Source organism: Musca autumnalis, unplaced genomic scaffold (assembly GCF_047663935.1).
Source record: "Musca autumnalis isolate F117 unplaced genomic scaffold, ASM4766393v1 scaffold_1, whole genome shotgun sequence".
Lineage (NCBI taxonomy): Eukaryota > Metazoa > Arthropoda > Insecta > Diptera > Muscidae > Musca > Musca autumnalis.
The window spans coordinates 234,443,875-234,471,837 of NW_027411644.1; the positions used below are offsets into that span (position 1 = coordinate 234,443,875).

The 27,963-nt window shown below is 37.4% G+C and overlaps 1 protein-coding gene across 1 annotated transcript; it reads left to right on the forward strand.

Annotated features, from left to right (window-relative positions):
• The first annotated feature begins 6,646 nt into the window (after positions 1 to 6,646).
• LOC141391057 (uncharacterized) lies at positions 6,647 to 26,958 on the forward strand. The gene is made up of 6 exons (XM_073963980.1): positions 6,647 to 7,071; positions 7,176 to 7,384; positions 7,442 to 7,575; positions 20,537 to 20,652; positions 20,717 to 20,933; positions 26,597 to 26,958. Exons 1-6 carry the CDS (start codon positions 6,667 to 6,669, stop codon positions 26,956 to 26,958), a joined length of 1,443 nt encoding a protein of 480 aa, XP_073820081.1. The 5' UTR covers positions 6,647 to 6,666.
• The last annotated feature ends 1,005 nt before the right edge of the window (positions 26,959 to 27,963 follow it).

Sequence of the window (27,963 nt, forward strand, 5' to 3'; positions counted from 1 at the left end):
GCAAAGACCCTTGAGGGCTTAGTCCTCCCCAGTATCAGGAATAGCTATCAAGTTGGCGATCATCAGCGTGGATTCCGTAAGCAGCACAGCACGACAACAGCGCTGCACGCCATCTCCACGTATATTTGTGAAGGACTCAGAGACCGCCGTGTGATAGAACAGTGATAGTGGGGCTTGACTTATCGAAAGCCTTTGATACAGTCATGTACTCCATGCTGTTTGAGGACATTGAGCAGACAACCCTCCGGCCATCACATCTATAAACATTGTAGTTTCAGAATCCGTAAAAACTTTCCAGGTGTAAGCTCCTTTCATTTAATGTTGGTTAAGGAGCACTGTGCCTAGTATATCTACCAGTAGTGGAATTCTGTAATTCATTTTTTGAGTTATCGACAAAAATCGGTAAAATTAAAATGCATTTAATTTCGGCCCGTGGGGGATTGCTAGATCCTCTATAGGGTCCCGGCGAATTGGGGAAGCTCGACTTGTCTTTATGACAAGTGGGGTACTGAGGAAATAAAATACTCGGGGGTGACCAAAAACTAGCCTATGAGGCGGCAGCTGGTCCCTTAGTACCTTTGGTGGGCGGAAGCTGAACCAGCTAGAATGACCACCACTGGAAATCGGTAGGCGTCACCAAAGTTTAAAACGGCTTCCGAACTGCGAATGAATACTACCACAGCGTATGTTCCCATATTGGGCGGCTGTGAACAGCGTCTGAACTCCCGTGGAGCGGCTGCAACCATAGATGGAAAACTACAAACCCATCAGAAGGGAACGGGAAACAACTGAAATTAAATCCCTTGCAAATCATATAATAATTAATATGGAAACAACAGAAGAAACACGGCCCTCAGTCTCCGGCAATAAGAGGGTGCTAAGAATCCCCGGAGGAAAAACAAAAAAGGTATTAAAAATAGGAACGTGGAATGTTAGAAGCTTATACGAAGCTGGAAAGCTCAATAACGCTATAAGCGAAATGAACAGAATGAATATAGACATTCTCGGAATAAGTGAAACATGGTGGACTGAAAGCGGAGATTTTAGATCGGAAAATACTCGAGTATTTCGAGGAAAGCACAGAAAGGGTGTGGCAATAATAGTAAAGAGTTATATTGCAGAATATGTAACAGGATTTATCCCACATTCTGACAGAACAATGATAAAAATTAATACAAAACCTATTAACATGAACATTATCCAAGTTTACGCTCCCACATCGGACTCAAGTAATGACGAAGTCGAGGAATTCTATGCAGAAATCGAAGAGTTACTCAAAAACACCAAATCTCATGAAATTACTATTATACAAGGAGATGAAGTAAATGGAGTCACTGGAAAATATGGTCTAGGACAACGCAATGATAGAGGGGATAGATTGGTACAATTCTGCCAAGAACATAAAATGAAAGTTACAAATACAATGTTTCAATTACATCCCAGAAGACTTTATACGTGGAGATCTCCTCATGATAACCCAGCAAACATCATAAGAAATCAAATTGATTACCCGGTGCGGACGTCCCATCTGACCATAACCTGCTACTTTTTCAAATCAGGATCAAATTAGCAATTACCCGAAAAAAGAAGAGGACACCCAGACTAAATCTGCACATGATGAAAGATCCAACTATTAAATGCGAAATTAAAACAGAGATTAACTCTAAACTTGAAGGAGTAAACAAGGAGGATGTGGAAAATATATGGCATAATCTCAAAACAAAGATAAACTCCACCACGAATATGTGCCTACAAAACTCTGCTGCATCCAGAGATGATGAATGGGTCACTGAGGAAATAAAACAACTACGAATTCTAAGAAGCCAACAGAAAAATAGAAATTTCGAAAGATACTGGGAGATAAATAAAGAAATCAGAACCTTGACAAGAACAGCAAAAAATAATTTACTTAATAGAAAATGTCAAGAAATTGAAACTCTACAGAACCTACACGATGACTCCACCTTCTTAAGAAGTTAAAGGAAGCAGCAGGAGTATATAAAAAACAGCGCCAGCCACTCTATTAGATGGAAATAACAAAGCTATATTTGAATTAGCGGAGAAAAAGCGAATATGGAAAGAATATGTAGAAAAATTATTCACTGATGCCGAAAGAACCCCTTACGAAGAAACCAGAGTACGTAAAAATACTTTAAATAACATTTCCAATCGTTTCGTTTCGTATTTTCCATAGGAACAATACAAAACGAAACATAACCCTCGTTGGCCGAGCTCGCTGTTTAGTTTTGTTTTGTTTATATTCGTGAGTGCGAACAAAACGAAAAGCGAAAAGTACTCAACTCCACAAGAGCAGATAAAAAACGGAATAGTACTAAACACGTGTGAATAAATCAAAAACGTTTGGTGGTTGATAAAATTCACTGTGGTATGCTGATTGGTGGTTGATAAAATTCACTGTGGTATGCTGATGCTATCTTATAGGGTTGTTAAGCAATCACATGTATGTGTGTCTGAGTGTGTCATTGACAATACGCACGGCAAACGTTTCCCAAAAATACTTCTTGTTTCGGTGGTGAATGAAACAACTCGGCAAAGCATAACCGAAGTTACATTTCCGCAATCGTACGGTTTCCATCTTTTTACATTGAAAAGTTTGTGTTTTTGTTTTGGTTGTGAGAATGAAACGATTCAGAGAAGCTGAAAAGTTTGTGGCTTTGTGTGATTGGTACGGGAATCGTTTTGTTTGTTTCCGTTCATTGGAAGAAACAGAAGACAATCTGACTGGAAACCCAATAACAAAGTGCGAAGTAGAGCAGGCAATAAAAACACTCAAAGAAATGAAAGCAACAGGACCTGACGATATTCCAGCTGAAGTATTAAAACTTATAGAGGATGAAAATGTCGACCTACTCGTAATACTCTTTAACCACGTATATGACACGGGGAAATATCCACCAGACTGGCTCATTTCAAAATTCATACCGATACCAAAGAAGAACAACGCAAAAAAATGTGAAGAATATAGACTGATGATACTAATCAGTCTATATTCTTCACATTTTTCATGCATTACAACTTTTTCTAAGAGTAATCCAAAGCCGAATACATCCACAATGTGAAAAGTATATGGGCACATCACTGTTCGGATTTAAACAAGGAATGGGGACTCGAGAAGCACTGCTTAGCTTACAGGTGCTAGTTCAGAAATGCCGAGAAGTACAAAGGATATATTTATATATTTCGTTGACTACGAAAAGGCTTTCGACACAGTTCGTCACGATAAACTAATAGAAATTTTGAAATCGATTAACATAACCGACAAGGATATACGATGTATACGAAATTTATATTGGAAACAGGCGGCATACATCGATATAAACGGAGAAATGACGGAAGAAGTAACGATTTCAAAGGGGCTACGACAAGGATGTATCCTTTCGCCGTTGTTATTTAATATATATAAATGAACAATGGGATGTTTCGAAAGAAATAACTTGTCGTATAGAAATGGCAAGGGATGCATTTTACATATACAACAAGATACTGACAAGTCATGACATGGGTATACAAACTAAAACCAGATTCATCAAATGCTACATCTGGTCTGTTTTATTATATGCATCAGAATAAAGGCTATAGATGAAAGAAAATACTTAAAACACGGTGGACAGATCGCATAAGAAATGACGAGGTATTAAGAAGAATGAATCAAGATGGCCAACTTCTTAAAACATTTAAAACCAGAAAAGTGTCATATCTGTGACATATCATGAGAAATGATAAATATATTCTTCTGCAAAAAATTACACTGTGATACAAAAGTGGACAAATTTTTTTTGCAGGATTTCTGATGCACAAATTCGGTTTTGTGGGAGTCCACAGAAGACGAAAATACCTTTGGTTTCTTTGGGTCACTTCGGTTTTTCATTTTATAACGGTAAATGTAGTGAAAAATGAGCTTTCTTGGATTTTCAACTTTAAACGGACATTACTTCTTTTTTCCACAACCGATTTGCACACACTGTTTTTCGTTATAAAGGGGAGTGTAATGCCTTTCGAATAAGCAATAGATTTTTAAAATCGGTTAACAAATGGCTAAGTAATAATGGTTTAAGTGTGACAAAAACCCATTAAAAAACAGTAAAATGTTTTTCCTTGTGCTCTAGGCTGCGTAAACGACACCTAACAGTACAATTATTTACTGTTAGCAAGTAGGAAATTTAGTTGGCTTTACAAAATGGGAAAAACCAACGAAATCGGTTGAAAAATGAATGCGTTATGGCATTTTTTGTTTTTCAACTTTTTGGTTTTTTTTCATATTTTCCTTTATAAAAGATGGGTAGCTTAGCATGTACGACTCTAATTGTGATTATCCTGCTTAACAATTACGCACAAGGTATCAATGTTTTATAATGGAAAATATGAAAAAAAACCAAAAAGTTGAAACACAAAAAATGCCATAACGCATTCATTTTTCAAGGGATTTTCTTGTTTTTTCCCATTTTGGAAAGCCAACTAAATTTCCTACTTGCTAACTGTAAATAATTGTACTGTTAGGTGTCATTTACGCAGCCTAGAGCACAAGGAAAAACATTTTAGTGTTTTTTAATGCGTTTTTGTCACACTTAAACCACTATTACATAGCCATTTGTTAACCGATTTTAAAAATCTATTGCTTATTCGAAAGGCATTACACTCCCCTTTATAACGAAAAACAGTGTGTGCAAATCGGTTGTGGAAAAAAGAAGTAATGTCCGTTTAAAGTTGAAAATCCAAGAAAGCCCATTTTTCACTACATTTACCGTTATAAAATGAAAAACCGAAGTGACCCAAAGAAACCAAAGGTATTTTCGACTTCTGTGGACTCCCACAAAACCGAATTTATGCATTAGAGCACCTGCAAATTTTCACTGTAGCACAGTGTTATCAAAGGATCAGTTGATGGAAGACCATGCAGAGGAAGAAAAGAAGTTTCTTGGCTGAAAAATATTCTGACATGGACCGGACATCAAAATGAAAAAAATTTATTGAAGGTCGCCAAAAACAGATATCTATATTTATAAAAATCCATTTTTGTTAAACATAAGAAAAATTGTAAATCAACAAATAATCTGTAATTATCCGAAACACCGATGCGCAAATAAAGAAGAAGAAGAAGATAATTTCGGTAATTAAAGATATTTTTCGGTAAGTTGGCGACAAATAAAAAGTAGTCGTAAAGTTGTACCGATAGCAAGAGTGTTGTCAACTTTTATTTGAACTTTTCGTTCATAATTTTGCGTTTTTATTTTAACGATTTTTGTCGGTAACTCAAAAAATGAGTAGAGAATCACACTGTTGAAGCAACTTGCATTCGCTGCCTCAATTACGATGGTAAAAGTTTTTCAGGGGCAAGTCCACACCTCTTGAGAAAACAGCCCGAAAGGTTTAATAAACCCCCTATGGCACGATAACTCTCGAAATGATCAACCGACTTGGTCCAAAATTTGGCCTTCGTCATATATTAGATTCAGTTCGAAGATGGGCAATAACGGTCCACAATTTCCAGTACTTCCCCCCAATATTTAAAAAATTCTGTTCGAAGATCCTTTGGAAATATAGACCGAAGCTGTTCGTTGTGGTCCTGTTTACAGCGATATTATGTTTGTCGTGGACAAGTCCATGCCTCCTGGCATACTGGTCCATAAGTTATACGACGACCCACCGAAATTACTAGTGTGCGCGATATCTATCGAAAAGATCTGACTCCCAAAATGAGATCCACATCCATAATGGACTATGTCGGTCCATTCCGTTGAGTACCTCCTCCGCAACACTTTTGAACTTTAATCCTATTCCACATTTTTGTCGGCAAGTTCAAATGTCCGAAAATTCCCACAAAATTCTGAAAATACCCTAAATACATACGATCTGTCCGAAGGTGAAAAGTTTCAATTCACATAGGCTGAGGGTATATCTCGTTCGGCAAAGCCGACTGATACTTTTTTACTTGCTTTTATTAATTTTACAACCACAAGAGCCGGTTAGTTGGGTCACCATAATTAGCGGTCCTTTCTGCCCTTCCGAACCATGAAATTCAATGTTTCTTCGATTTTACCTTCGTTTGTAGGCCTCAAAATCTGTATATGCCTATTTGACATTGAAGATTGAGTAATTGTTTAAATCTCTGTTTTCAGTTCTTTTCAAGGTCATTGCAAATTTTTCTACATAACTGAATTACCACAAAATAGGTTAAACTAACATAATTAACCCCAGATACACATTGTAGGCCTACCATTTTCTTTTTAGAGATGCTAAAATGTAAATTTGCCTACCTTAATGTCGCCATAATTATGTTCGGTGTATGCATCAATGGTAAAACATTTAAATGTAAAATTTGTTTATTAACATGGCGTAAAAATAATATGTCATTCCTCCCACTATTTGTTTATATTTCTCTCACATTTTTTTGACTTCCAAATTTTATGGTAATTACCACCCTTTCCATCATAAAAAAGCATACTTTAATATAAGTACTTTGTTGCCATACCTGGCTCAGATGTTGTTTGTGTCTTCACGGTAGCGGTAGTAGATCGAGTATATTCGCAACACACAAAAGTGACAAGTGCAATGTTCGGAGTGCATTACAAGAAGCGTTATTACGCTTTCCACACGCTCCTTATGGTGACAATATTATTTATGAAATTTAACTATTACGAATTTACAATGAGTGTTAATCGCGGTGGATTCTACGCAACAAATACAAATTCTTCAAATGTTTTGCGATTTCGGGATTTTGAACCGCGTAGTTATGCCAAAATGGATATGGATATTAAAGCATCGTCTTCGAAAAGAAACCCATCTGCAACATCTCCAAAACTGTCGGATAAATTATTAGCCGATCGTAAATCAAGAGGATTTCAATTTCATGCCGATGGTAAGGATGTTAGCATTGAATTGGAATTTATAGTGCCGTTTGTCCGCATACCCATTGAACGTAGCATGTCTGTGGCAAAATCCTCGTTGAGAAGTTTATTCAATCTGAATATTAGTTCGATACTGACAACCGGTGCTGTGGTTGCTGTTGGAGGTATCTTCGCCATTTTATTGAAATTTCTCTTTAGCCCATTTGTACCAGCATATCCTGCCTTTCGAAAATCATCTCGAAATTCTGCAGAATACCATAATTCCCCAACGTGGGGGGATACATATGACAATAATACAGGTAATTTAAGACAGTTATGGAATTTCCAGGATATAATAAAAATTTAATTTATCCTACAGATCCAAATACCCAAAATATTATATCAATTGTTGAGAGCAAATTACATGAAAATAATATCGACTTGAGCGTGTGCCTTCAAAAATCCATCTGTGATTATGTGAGAAAAAGTTCAACCGCATCAGCGGGAAGTATGGGAAAAGTTATCGATGGAGTTTTAAGGTAGGTCAATGCTCAAATTTTATATTAACTTTAACAAGCCATCCTTTTCCACCATAGTCTGGATTCAATACGTAACATTATGACGGGAACTGCTGTAAATTATGCCGTGGATGTGGCTAGAAGTGGTGAAGATTGCACGGATCGATTTTTCAATTGCAAATGGAATCCATCATTGGCTAAGAAAGCTTTTGGTATATTAACAAAATTTATAAAATATTTTAATTTTACTTAAAATTGTAAACAAAATCAAAGACTTTTATATTTATTTTTTAATAAATTATTTATTTTTTACCCGTTTTTGATTTTTTATATAAATTCTTGGTTTTCCTTAATTCTTCATAGCCTAAAATTGTTGTTTGTGTTGTTGTAGCTGATTCGTGTAAAATTTTAGTTTTCTGTTTTTGGCCACCAAGTGTCCTATTTTCTATAACCTGAACTAGCTGAACTATCTGCTGACACTGTGCAGCAGCAAATGTGAGGTGTAGGAAATTTCAAGTGTCTTAGCCCAAACTTTTTAAGAGCTCCTCATATGTATAACATTAACCAGAGGCAAAGGGTCACCAATATTTTCGCTATGCTTTGCAAGAGTATACATAAAGCTTTGAAATTTGACAGTCCACTTTTTGGTATAGTCCCCCATATAAGGGTATACACCGATTTCGAGTATTTGTTACGTTTTACCTGTATTTTCTAACTAATTTCGTCAAATTTTGGTATTTTGAGTTCTTAGTAAATAGAAACCCTCTATGTAAAAAATCATCAATATAGTCCCACGTTTTGGTATACACCTTTCATACCCCCAACTTTAGCTATTTCGAGGTTCTTGGCCATAATTTCCAATTTATTAAACTCTAATTTGGTTTTTTCGCTTCATATGGGGAAGAACAACTTTTCGCAGAAAATGTTCAATTTAGATTGAAGTTTAGAAGTACTTACTTAGCTGACCCATTACAGAACATTTGTTCCATAGACCGAACTACGAAAAGATCTCCAATTCTCTCTATTTAGTGCTTCGCTTTCTGGAATACCGCGCCTTGTCATATCTTCATCCACTTGTTTGCGCCATCTATTCTTTGGCCTGCCAATTCTGCGTGCACCGCCATGTGGCTCGAACCAGATCTAATTTGGGAAAGCCCAGGATTTATCTTAGTCGCTCTTTCATCTCAGGTGGACACTGACCTCCCCGTGGTGTCACCTGGGGAACTGCCTTTAACACGCGTTAAAGGTAGTGAGCTAACATGTGCCGCGCGTTCACCCATAAGAACGTTAAAAACTTGGGTTTGGCATCGGGTTAGTGACCCTCCCCTAGAAAAAACAGCCTACTTTGAAAAAAAACGAAATAAAAGAAAAGCAAGTTTAGAAGTAGCTTCCATATAAAGGTACCTCCTGATTTTACCTATTTCAAGGGTCTTGGTCACACTTTCCAATCGATTTGGCTGTAAATTTGTGTTTTGGTCTCTTTGGGAGTAGAAAACCTTCCTGCAGATGAGGTGAATATTGTTATATACTATCTCGTCCACGTTACAAACGATATTGTCGGGAGGGTGCACAATTCCAAGTGGAGGTGATCGGGTTTTGCTCTTTTGGCTTAACATCATCACCTTCATTTGGAATTTACCACCAAACCACATGGGTTCATATAACGTATCGTGATATGGTGACTTTATCATAAAATTAACAAGTAAAAAAGTATCACTCGGCTTTGCCGACCCTCAGCCTATGTGAATTTAAACCACTGCCGACCAAGAAGAGTCCAGGAAACCAATCGTACCGACATCGTAACGAAATCGGAACAAAATTCGGGCGATACGTCCGATATCTGATCCGAAATCGTAACGATATCTTAACGAAAGTTGTATGAAGTGGTTGACATAATTTCGGAACGAAATGTCGGAGCGACATCGGATCAATTTTGGTCCGATTTCGTAACGAAATCTGAAGAAAATCCTTGGGAAATTCGGAAAGGAAATTTCTTTCCGACATTCGTTCCGAAATCGGTACCAAATCTGAACTATTTCCTCTCCGAAAAATCGTTTAGAAATCGGAACGAAATCTGAACGACTTTGCTTCCGAAATTGTTCAGACGTGTCGGACATCAGACATTTGGTTTGCTGCGAGGGCACACAAAATTCTCAATATTGGCAACTTTTGACAGTGTGTTAGTAAGGTTGTAAGCACGCATGCTGCAAAACAAAAACAAATCAAAACATTTGCTCCCTTTTGTGTGCTCTTTCGTTGCGTTCGGGTCGCGTGTGTGTGAATTACCGAAAAACTTCGTAACTTCAAGAATACCAAAGAACGGCATTGATTTAAACTTTCATCTACGCACAGATAGAATGTATTTGAGGTCTTTTCAGAATTTTGTGGCCCTTTTTGGGCATTTGAACTTGCCGACAAAAATGTGGATTAGGATTAAAGTTCAAAAGTGTTGCGGAGGAAGTACTTGAAGGCATGGACCGACATAGTCCAGTATGGAAGAGGATCTTATTTTGGGAGTCATATCTTTTCGATAGATGTCGCGCCCACTAGCAATTTCAGCGGGTCATCGTATAACTTTTGGACCAGTATGCCAGGAAGCACGGACTTGTCCACGGGAAACATAATATGGCTGTAAAAAGCAACACAACGAACAGCATCGGTATACATTTCCAAAGGATCTTCTAACAGACCCCAACTGCAGTTAGACATTAATGTTGAACTTTTGTGGGGGAGGTACTCTAATTTGGACCAAATCGGTTGATCATTATATGAATATCGTGCTCTCCAGCCACTACATACGAGGGCGGTTCGGAAACTTCTTAGCCTATCAATGAAAGAGAATAGTAAGTTTTTCAAAAATATTTTTATTTTTTAAATATAATCTCCTGAAACTTCAATACACTTAGTCCAACGCTTTTCTAGCAATTCTATCCCTTTATTAAAATAGTTTTCCTCAAGGTCTTCAAAATAGTGGTTTACAACTGTAATTGCATCTTCATTTGAGGTAAAACGCTTGCCAGCAAGGCATTTTTTTAGATTTGGTGCCATAGGAGTTTTTTACATCTTTCGGGTTGTTTTCTCAAGAAATATGAACTTGCCCCTGAATAAAACTTTTACCGTCGTAATTGAGGAAGCGAATGTAAGTGGCTTCAACAATAATCGAAGAGATCCGAGAGCAGGCCTTAAAGTGAACTTATCCGAAATATTGTGTGGAAAGTACCCGAAGGAGTGGACAAATATAGTCCATATTCGAACCTGATCTATATATGGTAGATATATTAGGATGTGTAAAGTATGGACCAAATCGGCCACTCCCATCGTACAATTTGCGTGCATACAATTTTTCCGAACATTTTTGAACTTTTGTGGGGGAGGTACCTGAAGGAGTGGACTGATATGGTTTATCTTCGAACTTAAACTAAGCTTAGACAAAATATTACGAAGGCAAAATTTTTGGACCGAATCGGCAGATCCGTTCTAGAGTTATTTTGCGCTCCAACCACAACACACGGTGTCATAGGGGGTTTCCGCACCATTCAGGCTATTTTCTCAGGAAGTATGGACTTCCCCCTGATGAAATTTGTACCGTCGTATAGGGGACAGTGAATACAAGTTATTACAATAAAAATCAAAGCGATTCGAGAGCAGGTCCCAAACTGAACTCTTCCGAAGTTTTGTGTATAGCCTATGTAGAACAATACTGCCAATGTAATTTATGGTGAAGGGTATACAAAGTTCGACCCAGCCGAATTCAAAGCAGCTATCTCTTGTTTTAGCTACAGTGCTATCAATTTGTGTCTAATACAAATTTGATGGGTTGTTCTGTCCTGATCTGAGCCAAAATCACTCGCGTTTGCCTTAGTTGCTAGCTTTTTATGCCCTCAGCCTTTAGGCTAAAGAGGGTATTTACACTTTGATACGACCAAAAATGTGCCTCATCGAAATAATGGTTTTAGACCCCAAGTATGTTTGTACGATATCCGTTTCAGACAATTTTGAGTAGATCTAGCAATGTCCGTCCGTCTGTCTGGCTGGCTGGCTGGTGCGCACGATAACTCTCGAACGGATCAATCGATTCGGTTCAAATTTTGGGTATCGAAATATTTTGTCCAGATTTGATTTAAGTTCGAAGATGGGCCATATAGGTCCACTCCTTCAGGTATCTCCCCAACAAATGTTCAAAAATTGTCGCAAAACTTGTGCGCACGATAACTCTCGAATGAGTAACCGAATTGAACCAAACTTTGCATATGATAATACTACATCTAGGCATACGTCAGGTTCGAATATGGATTATATCGGTCCACTCCTTCAGGTACCTCCCACACACAATTTGAAATAAGTGCAGTTTAGTGACACCTCACGAATCGTTATGAAATTTTTTGTAACAGGATGTTCGTGCGGCCCCCTTTACGTCATTGTAATTTTTTTCGAGGGCAAGTCCATAGCTCCCGAGATAATGGCGCATAACCTCAAAAAAACGCTGCACTATTTCGCGAGTTCAAATAAGCGGTGGCCAAATATAAAAGGAGTTGGCGTTGTCAGAAAGAAGAATTTTGGTATAGATACTTATAGTTCACTGACAATGTCGAGACTCAATCGGTCCACTCCTTCGGGTACTTCCCACACAAAATTTCGGTAATGTTCAGTTTAGGGCCTGTTCAAGAATCGCTTTGATTTTTGTTGTAGCAACTTGCATCCACTACCCCCCCATATAACGGTATAATCTTCATCAGGGGCAAGTCCATACTTCTTGAGAAAATAGCCATAAAGAACAAAAAAGAACTATGACACCGTTTGTAGTGGTTGGAGCGCAAGATAACTCTCGAACGGATATGCCGTTTCAGTCCACAATTTGGTCTTTGTAATATTTTGTACAAACTTAGTTTAAGTTCGAAGATAAGTCAAAAGTTCAAAAATGTTGGAAAAAATTGTGCACACGATAACTCTTGATGGGAGTGACCGGTCCATACTTTACACATCCTAAAATATCTACCAGATATAGATCAGGTTCGAATATGGACTATATTTGTCCACCCCTTCGGGTACCTCCCACACAAAATTTTGGATAAATTCACTTTAAGACCTGCTCTCGAATCCCTTTGATTTTTGTTGAAGCAAATTGCATTCGCTGTCTCAATAACGGCAGTAAAAGTTTTTTCAGGGGCAAGTCCATACTTCTTGACACCATATCGACACCTCCAAATAATAGTATGCTAAGTCTAAAAAGTGAGTTTTGCAGGAGAAGCTCTCAAAGTGTGGAAATTTTTGTGAACTTCAGTACTATGCTAAGTCAATATTTGTTCATAACTTCTGTTCGGATTGACCGATCATTACCGAAATTTAACAGAATTTAAGTTAAAGGGCGTTCGACACCTCCAAATAATAGTTTGCTAATTCTGAACAGTGAGTTTTGCAGGACAAGCTCTAAAAGTTTGGAAATTTCTTTGACCTTCAGTACTATGCTAAGTAAATATTTGTTTATAACTTCTGTTCGGATTGTCCGATTATTACCAAAATTTGACAGAATTTAAGTTAAATGACGTTAAATATAAAAATGTAAAGAACTTGAAAACATGCTAAGTCGACTTAGCATACTATTGTTTGGAGGCGTCGATATGTAGTGCTTGGAAGGCTCGAACCGAATATATTACCGAATATAGCTACATATCCCAATAGAAAGTGTCTTTAAGACAACATTGATGAATCGTACACGACATTTCTAATTCGTTCACGACTCTTTGCAGACAGCCCTTTGGAATCGTTGACGACTTTTTCACACAAGTGTCCCAGTATACATGCACGACAACTTGGGCGACAGGGTAAGCGAAGCTGTCGTCGATGACGACTTGGAAGACAAAAAACCCGTTATTTCGTTGAGGACAGTTTTACAGACACTGTCTTGCTATTTGTCATTAACGACCCTACTAAAGACAATTTCGTTTTTTTTGTCGTGTGCCAAATTTTTATTTTTTTTACATTATAAAAATATGTTATATATATTTTACAATTTTTATCTTACATTAATATCAATTAGTTCCTGAATATTCTCCGATACAGCTTTTTTGGACCTTATCCGCGCCTCATTTTCTAATCACAACCGACCTCCTTTATTTACGGATTCTGCAAAAAAACACATTATGAATAAATACAATAACCACTAATATAATCTATAATCTTACCATATACCAATGCCGCAGCTTTTAAAGCCGCTGGAATTAACAGCATTCTCCATAACTTCAACCTACATACATATGTATATGTATGTATTAAAAGAATAACTTAAATTATATTTAAAGTTCCTTAATATGTTAATTGTTCTTACTTACCGTTCTTTGGTAAAATCAAAATCTTTAATCATTGACGCGAATTCAGAATTTGATAACTTCCCAGTAGAAAGTGTCTTTAAGACAACATTGATGAATCGTGCACGACATTTCCAATTCGTTCACGACTCTTTGCAGACAGCCCTTTGGAATCGTTGACGACATTTTCACACAAGTGTCCCAGTATTCATGCACGACAACATGGTCGACAGGGTAAGCGAAGGTGTCGTCGACGACGATCTAGATGACTAAAATCCCGGTATTTCGTCGACGACTGTTTCACCGACACTGTCTTGCTACTAGTCATCGATGACCCAACTAAAGACAATTTCGTTTATGTTGTCGTGTGTCAAATGTTTATGTTTATTTAATTATAAAATATATAATTTTTACAAAATAAATTAGTTAAATAATTAATAATACTTAGCTCCTGTATGTTCCGCAATCCACCATTTTCTTTCAGCTTTACCACGACTTACACTTCTTACCCCAGCCGACCGAACGGCGTCCCGCTTTCATTTTTGGATTCTGCAAAAAGAAATGATTTTAAATGAATATTGTGAATATCTACTAAATATTCTAAAATCTTACCATATACCACAGGCGTTGTATTTTACAGTCGCAGGAATTTTCAATGTTCTTCAACCTAAATGCACCTATTCAAAAAATAACTACAATTAATTTTAAGGTATTTAATTCTATTTATTCTAACTTACCGTTTCTACATAATTCAGATTGTATAAATAAAATTTTTTTAATCAGTCACGCGGTTTCCGAATTTTGTGACTTTATAATTTTACATTTATTACAAATCGAAAATTGTACATCTGAATAAATATGTGTACAATTGTTTCAAAGCACACTTTTGAACATTTTTCGGTTTGTTGCCAAGACACAATGCAAGACATGGTCATGCAAGTTGTCGTACATGACAATTTCGGAAAATTCCTCAACGAATCGTCGACGAAAATGTCATCGGCGACTCGATTTTCTATTGGGAATTTATTATCTACATTTATTACAAAATAAAAATTTTATATTCGATCAATATGTGAACAATCATTTCATAGCATGCTTTTTTTGAAAATTTTTGGGTTTGTTGCCACGACACATTGCAAGACATGGTCATGCACCTTGTCGTGCATGACAATTTATAATATTTCGTCAATGATTCGTCGACGAAAATGTCATCAACGATTCCATTTTCTATTGGGATATTATGTTTTTCGCAGGCTAGTGTGATAAAAAAGCCCCATCTATCGATATCCCCGCAAATTTTTGAGCTTTAATTCTATCCATACTTTTGTCGGTGCATATGGCCAACATTTTGAAAACCCCCCTAAATACATAAGTTTTTTTGGGAAAAAAGTATTTCAATCCACTCAGGCTGAGGGTATATCTCTGTCGGCAAAGCCGACTGATACTTTTTTACTTGTTTCTGCTGAAGTAGACGGGGGTTTGGTCTTCGGCATTAACACCGTTTCTTTGTACACTCCGAGCGGTTTGGGAATTCTATTCATGCCTCCCTGATCAACATCTGGATCCAGGAGTTTAAAAATCTCTCTTCGTCATTATTTGCCAGATAGAAGAAATTGACTAAGTAAGCTGTGTATGTATATCTGTTCTATGACACTTTCTGACCTAAATATAAAAACGCGAATATTTACTATTAAAAATAGTTTTATTATTTTCTTAAGTAGTCGCCAGACTGCGAAGTGCTTCTTCCATCATTATTATACCCTCCACCATATGGAGGGTATAATTAAATTTGTCATTCCGTTTGTAACACATCGAAATATTCGTCTGAGACCCTATAAAGTATATTTATTATTCATCAGCATAAAATTCTATGTCGATTTAACCATGTCCGTCTGTCCGCCCGTCTGTCTGTTGAAATCAAGATACAGCTCGCAAGATAGAGAGTCAATATTTGGTACAGAAGTTTTTATTACTTGCAGGATGGTTGGTATTGAAAATGGGATATATCGGTCCGCGTTTTGATATAGCCCCCATAGAACGGTACCTCCATATTTTCGGTATTTTTAAGGTTTTAGCATCATTATCCTACCAAAATGGCTGAAATTTTGTACGTAGTCTTCTTTAGGGGTATAAAACTTTCATCCAGAATTTTGTCCGTCCATGCATTCATATAGTCCCCATAGAACGGTGCCTACCGATTTTCGGTATTTTGAAGGTTTTAGCTTCATTATTACACCGAAATGGCTAAAATTTGGTACTTAGTCTACGTTGGTGGTATAAAACTTTCCCCTAGAACTTTGTCGGTATCGGTCCATGTCTTCATATAGCCCCCATAGATCGGTACCTCCCGATTTTCGGTATTTTGAACGTTGTGGCCTCAAAATTCCACCGAAATGGGTGAAATTTGGTATTAAGTCTTCAATATTAGCTGGGGGTACTCAAACTTCCCCTTTAAATTTGTTGGTATATGTCCACGCCTTCATATAGTGCCCATGGAAAGGTACCTCCCTATTTTCCGTATTTTGAAGGTTGAGGCTTCAATATTCCACCAAAATTACTGAAAGTTGGTATTACGTCTTCAATATGATATAAAACTGTTAGGCAGAAATTTGTCTGTACAGGTCCACGCTTTCAGATTGCCCCATTTCCGACTAAAATTCGTCGGTATAGGTCCACGTTTCGATATAGTCCCCTTAGAACGGTACCTCCCGATTTTCGTAATACTGAAGATTGTGACGTCAATATCCCACCAAAGTGGCTGAAATTCGTTATTTAGTCTTCCAAGAGTTATAAAATATTCCAGAAGAGTATTATCAGTATAGGTCCACATCTTCCTATATCCCCATAGAAGCGTACTTCTTGATTGTCGGTATTTTTTCAGTTTAAGCCACATTCTCTTACCAAAATATAGGAAATTTGGTATTTAGTCTTCTTTGAGTCTAAAAACTTTCCGTCAGAAATTTGTCGGTATAGATCGACGTTTTGAAAAAGATCCCATAGAACGGTGCTTCACATTGTTTTACCGAAATTGCTGAATTTTAGTATTAAGTCTTTCTTCATACACGAAAGGAAACTAATTATTCCATTTTACTTCAATAAAACTTGTGGTGGAGGGTATAACAAGTTTGGCCCGGCCGAACTTAACGCCGTTCTTACTTGTTTTCGTTGTATTTGGATCATCTTCGAAGACCCCCACGGTCGATTGCCGTTTTGTTTCGGGCTCATAAGCATAGATCCAAGATTAGTCGAATTGAAGCACAATTTCTTTGCACAAATCGACAAGAGCCTTTTTGAGCGATTATCAAATTGTGCTCATGCAATATCAAATGTTAGTTGGTGGAAGAAATGGCCAAGGATGTCTCTATTTCACGGTATATAACATGGCGATCTTGCATTATCCGTTCACTCACGACTTAATTTTATTCTGGAACTACGCCGTTTTTGAACCCTCATCCAAGTATGTTTGGACGATATCCGTTTCAGACAGTTTGGAGTTGATTTAGCCATCAGTCTGTCTGGAGCGCACGATAAGTCTCGAACGGATCAACCGATTCGGACCAAAATTTGGCTTTCGTAATATTTTGTCCAAACATAGTTTAAGTTCGAACATCGTGGCATTTTTACAAGACTTAGATGAGGTTCCAATATGGACTCAATCGCTCCAGTTCACTTTAGGACCTACTCTCGAATCGCTTTGGCTTTTGTTGCAACAACGTGTATTCAGTGTCCCCTATACAACGGTACAAGTTTCATTAGGGGCAAGTCCATACTTCCTGAGAAAATAGCCTGAAAGGCACCATATGTATTGGTTGGAGCGCAAGATAACTCTCGAACGGATCTACCGATTCGGTCCAAAATGTTGCCTTCGTAAATATTTTGCCCACACAAAGTTGTAAGTTCGAAGATAAGCCATATCGATCCGTCCTTCAGGTACCTCCCCCAACAAAAGTTCAAAAATATGCGGAAAAATTGTGCACACAATAACTCTTGATGGGAATGATCGATTTGGTCCATACTTTACACAGTCTAATATATGGACTATATTTGTCCACTCCTTCGGATGCTTCTCACACATAATTTCGGACAAGTTCACTTTAAGAACTGCTCTCGAATCACTTTGATTTTTGTTGAAGCAACTTTCATTCGCTGCCTCAATTATTGGTAAAAGTTTTTTTTAAGGGACAAGTCCATACCTCTTGAAAAAACAGCCTGAAATGTGTAAAAAAACACCTATGGAACCATATGTAGTGGTTAGTTAGTTTCAGTTCGATGATGGGCAATATTTAAAAACATCACTAAAATGGTATGCAACCAATTTGGTCCTAAGATATCCTAAGATTTTGTCCTTTGAATATGCTAAGATTTTGTCCAAACTTAGTATAACTTCTAAAATGGCACATATCGATCGTCTGCTTAGAGTACCTCCCCCACAAAAGTTCAACATTAATGTCTAGCTGTAGTTTAGGGTCTGTTAGAAGATCCTTTGGAAATGTATACCGATGCTGTTCGTTGTGGTCCTGTTTACAGCCATATTATGTTTTCCGTGGACAGGTCCAGGCTGATGACTGAGGAAAGAGTGGTCAAAAATACTTCCCATTTCAGTAAAGGTTAGTGTAGAAACACAAATTATTAAGAAAAAAACCAACATGGGTCCAAATTTAAGTATAGCTCCAGTAGAATGAAAGATTAAGTTTTGCATTATTATGTGTTATGTATAATTTTAAAAATTTTAAACTTCTTAATTCCTTTTAATTATACCCTTACCCTTTAGGCTAGAAGGGTATATACACTTTGATACGAAAAATGTCTGTCTGGCTCGTGCGCACGATAACTCTCGAACAGTTCAACCGATTTGAACAAAATTTTGGGTATCGTAATATTTTGTCCAAACCTAGTTAAGATGGGCCATATCGGTCCACTCCTTCTGGTACCTCCCCCACAAAAGTTCAAAATTTTTCTGTAAAATGGTCTGAACGATTACTCTCGAAGGGAGCAATCGCTTTGGTCACAACTTTGCACATCGTATTATTCCTTCCAGATATAGATCTGGTTCGAATATGAACTATATCTGTCCACTCCTTCGGGTACCCCCCCCCCCATACAAAATACGGATAAAGTGAAGTTTAGGGGCTCCTCTCGGATGGTTTTGCAATTTTTTCAGTAAGTTTTCCTTGCGGCTCCCTTTATGACGGTACAATTTTTTTCTTGCGGAAGCCCATACTTCCTGAGATATTGGCCTAAAAGCTCCAAGAAACCCTGACGACAACAACCGAAATGGCAAATCCGCAAGATAATCCTCGCAGGGAGTTTTGATTGATGTAGGCTTTGCACATCGTATTATTTCATCCAGTCCAGTATGGGATTGAAATATAGACTATATCGGTCCACTCCTTCGGGTACCTCCCACACAAAATTCGGATAAAGTGAAGCTTAGGAGCTCCTCTCGCATCGTTTTGACTTCTTTTCAGTAGATTGTTGGAGCGGCCTCATTTACAATGTTACATTTTGTTCCGGAGTAAGACAATACTTCCTAAGATAATGGCCCAAAAGCTTCAAACCCCTGTCGGATATCTAACTCTAAAACTTTTTCAAAAATTTCTTTCAAACTTATTTTGACATCATTTAATATTTTGAGTCCTTTATGAGGAAGTTTGGTTGCCAAAAATGTTTGGTATATGTCAATGATTTGGTATAAGCCCACGTTACGGTACCTACAGATTTTAAAGCAAACTCGTGATATAAAATCAATATATTTTATATACGGCATAATTATTGTGTTTGGTTTGGTTTGTTGTTTTTTTCTTGGTCAGTGGCTGAGGGTATTTCTCCGTCAGCACAGCTGACTAATACGCACTTACTTGTTTTTCTAGGAATATTGACATAACCTAATTATTTTAATTACGATTCGACACTTATATAATGTTAATATTACAACCTTACATTAGGCATTGGGTGCCACCGTGGTGCAATGGTATGCACACCTGCCTTGCACGCTGAAGGTCGTAGGTTCGATTCCCCGGCCAAGCAACATCAAACAATTTTCAACGGTGGCAAAATACCCCTCAGTAATTTTGGCGACATTTCCTGAGTATTTCAGCCATCTAGAACTTCTTTACAAGAGGTGTCTTAAGACACGCCGTTCGGACTCGGCGATAAACTGTATGTCCCATATCATTCAGCTAATATGAATCGGGGTGCACTCATTGATATGAGAGAAGTCTCCCTTGTCCCATCTTTGATGCTTGGGGAACAATTATTATTATTACATTAGGTATTGTGTAAATCAAAATAACATTTGTTCAACATACATAAAATAGTCTACGAAACAATAACGAAGTAATTCGAGCATAATTTTCCACTATTTAAATTAACTAAACAAAGTAAACACAATTTGCATAATTTATGACAAAGATGAATGTCTTTTGTCTCCGTGGAGTTACCCCATATACAATGTACATATGTACATACGTACATACATTCCTAAGTATGTTTGTGTTCATGGTAGTTAGCATATACATACTTTAAAATAAAGTGTTAACTACTTATTTCCTAATATTGTCATTTGCATTTCTTTGGGATAAGCCAACCCCAACTACAAGAAAACACCATTATTTCCGCCAACAGAGCTTGAAATGTTGCAGCACACTCACATCAAAGTTTACTCAAAAGTGACACTTTAAATTTCCATTCATTTCAAAAGTTCACGGGAAGGCATAAAGTTCAAGATTTTTTTCCTTTCGCCGAAATAATATGGCATATACATTTTTTGGAACACTACTAATTGTCCTGTTTACCCTGGCACATTGTAGCTCAATTATCTCCATTAATGGTAGCTCAATTATCTCCATGTTGGAACGTAAACCAAAAGTAAATGTTGTCTCTTTTGAGCCCTTGGATGATGATATAGCTTTGGGTTTGGATTTTATCTTGCCTTTTATAAAAGTACCACTTGTCCGAGAAGTTGACATTTATGGCAATGAACCGGTAAGCAAAAATAAGTTGATATATTCATTTAAAGTATTCTAATGAGGTTTTTTGTGGATTTCAGGCTTTAATTAACATCAATTCTGCTGCATTGTTATCAACTGGAATACTGGCCGGTTCAAGTGCTCTCGTCTCATATCTATTTAGAAGGTTTGTTTTAATTGAACCCATGTTTAAATCTGAAAAATTGCAGAGATCGGATAATGATTTCGAAAGTGATCTGTGGTCTATGATGCAAAATGTTAAAGTGATTTATAGAAATTCTTCAGGCGAAAAAGTTGGTAAGTTTGAGTGAATTTGTTTTTTGTCGAGTGAAATGTATACCTTTGTGCCCAGGACATAATGTGACATCTTAGAAGAAAAGTAGGGTATATACACTTTCCAAAATTTGGACCAAATTTAATACTAATTATATTTTGTCCAAACTTAGTTTAAGTTCGAAGATGGTCCGTATCTGTCCACTCCACCGTCCATACTTTGCACATCGTTATATTTCTACCAGACATGGAACAAGTTCGAATATGGACTACATCGGTCCACTTCTTCGGGTACCTCCCACACAAAATTCCGGAAAAGTTCGGTTTAAGACCTCCTCTCGAATCGTTTTGATTTTTGCTGTAATATCTTGTATTCGCTGCCCGCATTACGACGGTACAAGTTTTTTCAGGGGCAAGTCCATACTTCCGGTGAAAAATGGCTCGAAAGCACTAAAATCCCGCTATGCCGCCATGTGTAGTGGATGAAGCGCACGAACGGATAAACCGATTCGGTCTAAAATTTTACAGTCATAATATTTTGTCCGAATTTAAATCAAGTTCTTAGATGGGCCATATCGGTCCACTGCTTTGTGTAACTCCCTCACAATAGGTCAAAACTTTTTGCTAAAATGGTGCGTACAATAGTTCTCGAAGGCAGTAACCGAGTTGGTCCATACTTTGCACATCGTGATTTTTCTGCGAGACATAGGTCAGGTTATAATATGGTTGTAATATGGACTATATATGCCACCAAAAATCGGAAAATGCTGTTTAGGAATAGTTTTGATTTTTCTTGCACCAGGTTGTACTCAAGGCCCCTATTACGATGGTACAAGTTTTTTGAGTAGCAAGTCCATACATCTTGATAAAACGACCCGAAAGCTATACCTCCCCCACAAAAGCTGGAAAATATTCCCTACAATGGTACGCGCGATATCTCATAAACGGAGCAACCGATTTGGTCTTTACTTTGGATCTCGAAATATTGTGTCCAAATTTAATTTGTAAATTTTTACCGAAGTTATTCCTAGTGTTCCTGTTTACAGCGATAATATTTTTTTCGTGGGCAAGTCCATGTTTCCTGATTAAATTGTAAAAGGTCTAAATTATATGGTGATCAACTGAAATGACTTATAGGTGCGATATCTATCGAGAGGAATATCTCTCAAAATAACACCATCTTCCAAAATGGACTAGGTCGGTCTATTCCTTTAGGTACCTCCCCCGCAAAACTATTGAGCTTTAATCCAAAGCCATATTTTTGTCGGCAAGTTCATACGCCCAAAATTCTGAAAACCTCTAAATACATACGTTTTTTGGGAAAGGTTGGGGGTAATATGTCTGATACTTGTTGTTTATATTCAATTTCACAACACTCTACATTTTAATTAATGTTAGACTATTTATAAACACCGCCTGTGGAAGCTGTCATAATCCTCTATATTTTTAAAAACATATGCATTTTCATACCCTCAGTATTTATGCTAACGAGGGTATATACACTTTCATACGAACAAAATGTGCCTCATCGAAATAATGGTTTAAGACCCCAAGTATGTTTGGACGAAATCCGTTTCAGACAATTTAAAGTTGATTTAGTCATGTCCGTCCGTCTGTCTGGCTGGCTGGAGCACACGATAACTCTCGATTTCGTAATATTTTGTCCAAACTTTGTTTATGTTTGATGATGGGTTATATCGGTCCACTCCCTCCGGCACCTCCCCCACAAAAGTTCGAAAATGTTCGGACAATTTGTGCGCACGATAACTCATGAAGGGTGTAACGGATTTGGTCCATGCTTTGCACATCGTGAAATTTCTACCAGACATAGATGAAGTTTGAATCGGTCCACTCCTTCGAATACCTCCCACTCAAAATTTCGTAAAAGTTCAGTTAAGGACATGTTCTCGAATCGCTTTGATTTTTGTTGTACCAACTAGTATTCACTAGCACCCATACGGCGGTACAAGTTTCAAAGTCCTTACGTCCTGAGAAAAAAGTCTGAAAGGTGCAAACAAAAACCCTATGACACCGTGGTTGGAGCGCAAGATAACCCTCGAACGTATATGTCTATTCGGTCCAAAATTTGGGCTTCGTAATATTTTGTCCAAGCTTAGTATAAATTCGAAGATAAGCCATATCGGCCCACTCCTTCAGGTACCTCCCCACAAAAGTTAAAAAATGTTCGGTAAAATTGTGCCCACGATAACTCTTGAAGGGAGTGACCGATCTGGTCCATACTTTACACCTCCTAAATTTCTACCACATACACATAGATCAGGATTGAATATGGACTATTTGTACACTTCTTCGGGTACTTCCCACACAAAATTTCGGATAAGTTCACTTTATGACCTCCTCTCGAATCACCTTGATTTTTGTTGAAGCAAATTGCATTCGCTGCCTCAATAACAACGGTAAAAGTTTTTTTCAGGGGTATGTCCATACTTCTTGAGAAAACAGCCCGAAAGGTGTAAAAATCCCTTTGTCAGCATATATAGTAGCTGGAGAGCACGATAACTCTCGAACTGATCAACCGATTTGGTCCAAAATGTGGCCTTCGTCATATTTTGTCCAAACGTATGTAGTTTAAGTTCGAACATCGTTCTATTTTTACAAGACTTCGATGAGGTTCCAATATGGACGCAATCGCTCCAGTTCAGTTAAGGACCTGCTTCCGAATCGCCTTGGGTTTTGTTGTAACAACTTGTATTCACTGTCCCCTATACGCCGGTACAAGTTTCATCAGGGGCAAGTCAATACTTCCTGAGAAAATAGCCTGAAAGGCACCATGTGTATTGGTTGGAGCGCAAGATAACTTTCGAATGGATCTGCCGATTCGGTCCAAAAATTTGCCTTCGTAATATTTTGCCCAAACAAGGTTGATGTTCGAAGATAAGCCATATCGGTATATCCTTCAGGTACCTCCCCCACAAAAGTTCAAACTCTTGATGGGAATGACCGATTTGGTCCATACTTTACATATTATAATATATGTACCAGATACAGATCAGGTTCGAATATGGACTATATTTGTCCACTCCTTCGGATGCCTTTCACACAAAATTTCGGATAAGTTCACTTTAAGACCTGCTCTCGAATCACCTTGATTTTTGTTGAAGCAACTTTTATTCGCTGCCTCAATTATGATGGTAAAAGTTTTTTCAAGGGGCAAGTCCATACTTCTTGAGAAAACAGCCCGAAAGGTGTAAAAAACACCTATGGCACCATATGTAGTGGCTGGATAGCACTGATCAACCAATTTGGTCCAAAATTTGGCCTTAGTCATTTGTATACCCTCAGCCTTTAGGCTAAAGAGGGTATTTACACTTTGATACGACCAAAGTATGTTTGTACGATATCCGTTTCAGACAATTTTGAGTAGATCTAGCAATGTCCGTCCGTCTGTCTGTCTGTCTGGCAGGCTGGTGCGCACGAAATTTTGGGTATCGAAATATTTTGTCCAGATTTGATTTAAGTTCGAAGATGGGCCATATAAGTCCACTCCTTCAGGTACCTCCCCCACAAATGTTCAAAAATTGTCGCAAAACTTGTGCGCACGATAACTCTCGAAGGGAATAACAGATTTGGTCCATACTTTGCACATCGTGTAATTTCTACCAAACTTATATGAGGCTCCAATATAGCTCAATCGGTCCACTCCTTCGGGTACCTCCCACACAAAATTTCGGAAAAGTTCAGTTTAGGACCTGGTCTCGAATCGCTTTGATTTTTGTTTACCCAAATTGTATTCGCTGTCCTCTATACGACGCTGTAAGTTTCATTAGGGGCAAGTCCATACTTTTTGAGAAAATAGCCTGAAAGTTACAAAAAACCCTATGACACCGTGTGTAGTGGTTGGAGCGCAAGATAACTCCCGAACGGATCTGCCGATTCAATCCAAAATTTGGCTTTCGTGATATTTTGTCCAAACTTAGTTCAAGTTCAAAGATGGATTATATCGGTCCACTCCTTCCGGTACCTCCCTCACAAAAGTTCGAAAATGTTCGGAAAATTTGTGCGTACGATTACTCTTGAAGGGAGTAACCGATTTTGTCCATACTTAACACATTATGAAATTTCTACCAGACCTAGATGAGGTTCTAATATGGACTCAATCGGTCCACTCCTTCGGGTACCTCCCACACAAAATTTCGGAAAAGTTCAGTTTAGGACCTGCTCTCGGATCGCTTTGATTTTGTTTTAGCAACTTGTAATCACCGCCCCCTACACGACGGTAAAATTTTTATCAGAGGCAAGTCCATACTTCCTGAGGAAATAGCCTGAAAGTTGCAAAAAAAACCCCTATGACAACGTGTGAGGTGGTTGTAGCGCTAGAAACGGATCTGCCGATTCGGTCCAAATTTGATATTAGTAATATTTTGTCCAAACATAGTTTAAGTTCGAAGAAAAGCCATATCGGTCTTCTCCTTCAGGTACCTCCCCCACAAAAGTTCAAGAATGTTCGGAAAAATTGTTCGTACGGTAACTCTTGAAGGGTGAACGAACTGGAAGGGAGTAACCAGATATAGATCTGGTTAAAGTATGGACTATATTTGTCCACTCATCCGGTACCTCCCACACAAAATTTCGGATAAGTTCACTTTAAGACCTGCTATCGAATCACTTTGGTTTTTGTTGAAGCAACTTGCATTCGCTCCCTCAATAACGATGGTAAAAGTTTTTTAGGGACAAGTCCATACTTCTTGAGCAAACAGCCCGAAGGGTGTAAAAACTCCCCATGGCACCATATGTGCGGCTGGAGACACACTTCCTTAATGGTCAATCCATTCCTTTAAGAATCTCCTCCGCAAAACTTTTTATCTTTAATCCTAATCAAAATTTTTGTCGGTTCATACATCCAAAATTTTTAAAACCCCTTAAATACATACGTTTTTTGTGAAAAAATTGTTTCAATATACACAGGCTGAGGGTATATCTCTGTCAGGAAAGCTGACTTATACTTTTTTACTTGTTTTTTGTCTAAACTTAGTTTCAGTTCGAAGATGGGCAATACCGATCCACAACTTCCGGCACTTCCCCCAATATTTAAAAATGTCACTCAAATTCTATACACGATATCTCTTGAACGGGGCAACCAATTTGGTCCAAACTTAGGATCTTCTAATATTTTGCCCAAATTTAGTTTAACTTCTAAAATGGCCCATATCGGTCCTCTTCTTAGGGTACTTCCCCTACAAAAGTTCATCATTGGTGTCTATGTGAAGTTTAGGGTCAGTTCGAAGATCCTTTGAAAATGTATACCGATGTTGTTGGTTGTGGTCCTGTTTACAGCGATATTATGTTTTCCGTGGACAAGTCCATGCTTCCTGGCATACTGGTACAAAAATTATACGATGACCCACTGAAATGACTAGTGGACGCGTTATCTATCGAAAAGAAATGACTCCCAAAATAAGACCCACTTCGGTTCATTCCTTTAAGTACCTCCTCCGCAACACTTTAGAACTTTAATCCTAATCCACTTTTTTGTCGGCAAGTTCAAATATCCAAAAAGGGCTACACAATTTTGGAAAGACACTAAATACATTCGATCTGTCCGTAGATGAAAGTTTCAATTCACATAGGCTGAGGATATATCTCTGTCGGCAAGGCCGACTGATACCTTTTTACTTGTTTAATTCGTTAGGCGTTAACAGAATCTCTCCTATTTCTTCTATTTGCAGATACCTCCCTAACTGGTCTATTAACAACTCTTGACGAAACTTTTACACAAAATGGAATCAATTTAAATGATTGTCTTCAAAAGGCCCTCTGTCAACGGTTACTACAACAATCTACCACAACATCCGATCATCGGGAATATCGTGAACATTATGCTGCTACATCGGGTGTAGAAAAAATTATTGATGGTCTAACTGGCATGAAATGGATACGGGAAAATGTACTTCGCCACACCCCCTTGCATGATATTATAGACAATCAAGATGGATACGTTTCATGTGATGTGAAATATTCCAATTGCAGGTGGTCAATGGGTGGAGAAAATGTGTTAAGTTTAATTGGAAATTATATTAAATTTACTTAAAAACCATAACTATTTTCCTGTTTCATGTTCAATTTGTAACTGTTTAATTAAATAATATTTATATTTTTTATTTGCAATTATTTATATGTGGCTATTAATGTTAAAAAAAGGAATTTTACTTTATAAATTTAAAATTTACAGCCTGTTTCACTATGTCGAACGAAAATGAAAACGAAAGAAAAACTACTTAACACGTGTATAATTTTCAATTTTTGTAGTTGTTTCGAAGCAAAAACAAAGTCCATATTACCATGAAAAGCAAAGTTTAGATGTTTTTCGTTCGCATTCATTTTCTTTCGACATAGTGAAACAGGCCCTTAATGTAATTTTCAACCTAATTTAAAATGCGTTGCCAATTACAATGATCTGCATACGACATCTACATAATTAATGGAATATAAAGTTGGTCGTTATTGATTGCATCAAACTATTGACACAAGCCAAGTTGGCAACCTCATACTAACAAGAAATAATAGAAAAGCTGCAGCATACTTTGAGGCGCTATTTGATAAACCAAAATACCATTTCATGCATACAGATATTATATTTTATAATTTGTTAAAAACTCATAAAAATTTAAATTCGTTGGCTACAATTAATAATTATACAACTCCTCTTTTATTTCATTTTAACATTCAATGTAAATAAAATACTTGTGTATCTTACGTTGTCCCAAAAATTGTATGCAATCGTCAAAAAGAATGAATGGCAATGACATAAAGTGTGGTATAGTAAAGACACAAACCTTTAGGATTTAACGTTATAAAAGTATAATGACAAAACATTAAAACAGATGTCGTTGGGTGTCATTTTAATTTTTTTAGCTATGCAATGACACAAAGTTGCAACCTTTTATTTTTAAAAGGCTTCGTAACTGAACTTATTGGACTAAACACGTTATGAACCAGTAGATATCAACACAACTTTACCTGAGACTTCAAATAGGATAGAGTTTTTTTTGCAATTGTCGCTTAAAAATTGGTAGCAAATATATTTTTGAATTAT

Coding starts and splice junctions, on each gene's coding strand:
- LOC141391057 (XM_073963980.1), top strand. CDS start 6,667: ATGAGTGTTAATCGCGGTGGATTCTACGCAACAAATACAAATTCTTCA. Junction 7,072..7,175: donor AATTTCTCTTTAGCCCATTT/GTACCAGCATAT, acceptor AGGTAATTTAAG/ACAGTTATGGAATTTCCAGG. Junction 7,576..20,536: donor ATTGGCTAAGAAAGCTTTTG/GTATATTAACAA, acceptor GTAAACCAAAAG/TAAATGTTGTCTCTTTTGAG.